The sequence below is a fragment of the Dichomitus squalens genome (genome assembly GCF_000275845.1).
Source record: "Dichomitus squalens LYAD-421 SS1 unplaced genomic scaffold DICSQscaffold_375, whole genome shotgun sequence".
NCBI classification, from domain to species: Eukaryota; Fungi; Basidiomycota; class Agaricomycetes; order Polyporales; family Polyporaceae; genus Dichomitus; species Dichomitus squalens.
Window position 1 is genome coordinate 1 of NW_006767257.1, and position 2,393 is coordinate 2,393.

At 51.1% G+C, this 2,393-nt stretch overlaps 1 protein-coding gene across 1 annotated transcript; it reads right to left on the bottom strand.

The window, feature by feature from the left end:
• Window positions 1-508: 508 nt before the first annotated feature.
• Window positions 509-697, bottom strand: DICSQDRAFT_74427 (uncharacterized protein; the record flags this gene model as incomplete). The annotated part of the gene is made up of 1 exon (XM_007371854.1): window positions 509-697. A coding segment is annotated over one exon (189 nt), but the record flags the coding sequence as incomplete, so codon positions are not given.
• Window positions 698-2,393: the final 1,696 nt, after the last annotated feature.

The window sequence follows — 2,393 nt, forward strand, 5'->3', positions numbered from 1 at the left end:
ACCAGACGCGTGCACTTATATACGGCGTCATCTTCCGGGACTTTGATGCTGAGAACCGACCCGACTAGTACGTTTTTCTGTTGCATCCTGGAATAGATAATACATTAACATTATCTTTAGTCTGTCCAGCTTCTATAGTGAGGACGTCGAAGCCCGGAAGGTGTACCTCATCTGGGCTCGCTATTTCTCTGAACTCGAGGATCATCTCGAGTACTTGGCAGCAAACCCGGCGCTCATCCTCCATCTCGGCAACTACGTAAGTTAAGAGATCCTGTACAGAGGACTCTCAGTCTAGTGGGAAGATCACTGACTGTATTAGGACTATACTTGTACAGAGGACTCTAAGAACCATATGAGTACAGTATAGTATGGGAATAGAAGATAAACATACCTCAGTCTAGTGGGAAGATCACTGACTGAGGAAAGGAAGGAGCGAAGCCAGCACTGTCTACAGCGCTGGCAGGTGGCAGTGCTTGTCTACTATAATAGGAAGGTAAGGTAATCTAATCTAATCTGACACATCACCTGACCGCATTCCGACACTCCCACTCAAGTGCTGCCTAAGACCCATAGCCCGCATAAACCTCCAGTGTTTCTCTGGAGGTAAGGCCTTTGTAAAAATGTCCGCTACCATTTCCTCCGTAGGTACCCATTGTATTTCAGCTTCTCCTGTAGCCACCAGATTGTCGCGCAAGAAATGGAACTTTCACTGAATGTGCATTGTTCGAGCGCGGAACTGCGCTTCCTTGGACAGGATGATGGCAGCACGATTGTCGCAGCGCAGTTCACTGGGTTTCTGCTGTGGATGACCGAGCTCACTGAAGAATGTGCGAAGCCAGGCTAGGTGTTGGCCAGTGTTGCTGAGACCAATGTACTCCGACTCAGTTGATGAGAGGGCTACCAGAGATTTTCGCTTGCTTAACCATCCAATCGCACCTCGGTTGCTGATGAAGACAAACCCAGAGGTTGAGCGAGAAGCGTCATGGTCACCGCACCAGTCTGCGTCCGAATATCCGTGGAAGTCCATGTCGCCGCTAACATCTGATCCGTCAAACCGAAGTTCGCAATCGGCCGTGCCCTTGAGGTAGCGCATGACCCGCTTTGCCATCTCCCAGTGATGGAGCTTTGGATTTGCTGAGTAACGACCTAGTACTCCAACAACATAGGAGAGGTCAGGGCGAGTGCCTTGTGCGGCGTACATGAAGAAGCCAACAACGCTTGCATAGGACACTTCATGACCTTCAATGGTATAGGTATGGTACGTCCAGTTGTCATTAGGATCGTCAGAGGAGGGCTTGGCACTTGTAGCCATGGGCGTTGAGACAGGTTTGCAATCTGCCATACCGTACCGCTTTAGAACGGTGTTGATGTACTGCTGCTGGGAGAGACTAATTGTATGGCGAACCCGGTCACGACGAACTTCAATACCAAGGATGTAGGATACTGGTCCCAGGTCTCGCATCTTGAACTGGGCCGCAAGCATTGCTTTGACCTCGTCCATAAGATTTCGGGACGTAGCGGCAAGTAGAAGGTCGTCGACATAGACACATAAGAAGCAGACCTGCCCGTTCGCCTTTCGGTAGACATAGAGGCAGGTCTCTGAGTCCATACGCACAAAACCGAGTTTGGCTAGCTTGTTGTCGAGGGTCTGATTCCATGTGCGACCAGCTTGCTTCAAACTATAGAGCGAACGCTTGAGACGCCAGCAGTGGCCAGGTTCTATAGGGACACCTTCAGGTGGGGAGAGATAGAGCTCCTCGAGTAGTTCACCATTGAGGTATGCGGTAGAGACATCCATTTGGTCACATTCTAGGTCATAACGCGCTGCCAGGACAAGTAGGATGCGAACAGACTCAAGACTTGCAACTGGGGCGAAGGTGTCCTTGAAGTCACGTCCAGGCATCTGCGTGAAACCCCGTGCTACAACGCGCACTTTGAACCGCTCGACATCACCATTCTTGTTGTGCTTGACGCGGAAAACTGGCTTGGAGGAGATAGGTTTGACACCAGATGGGGTAGGCACAGTCTCATAGACGCAGTTCTCACGGAGGCTCTGAAGCTCTTCCTCGAGTGCTGCTCTCCAATGTTCGCCATAGGTTGACCGAAATGCGCTCGCAAGGTTCATAGGCAGTTCATGGTTCTGAGGACCAGTACTAGAGATACCCGCAAAGTACGCTGCGTCGTCGTCATTGTCCTCAGCTTGTGCTTCTGGGAGTGGTATTTCAGGAATGTGCTCATGTACAGCAGGATCAGGGACCGGTCCTAGATCTGGTGAAGGCTGTTCTGGAGGTACTGGACTGAGCGGTGGTACTGGAGGTACTACTGGAGCTGCCCGCTGTTCACGCCTTGCCTGATTTCGCTGTTGTCCTCCGGATTGCACGCTCATAGTTTGC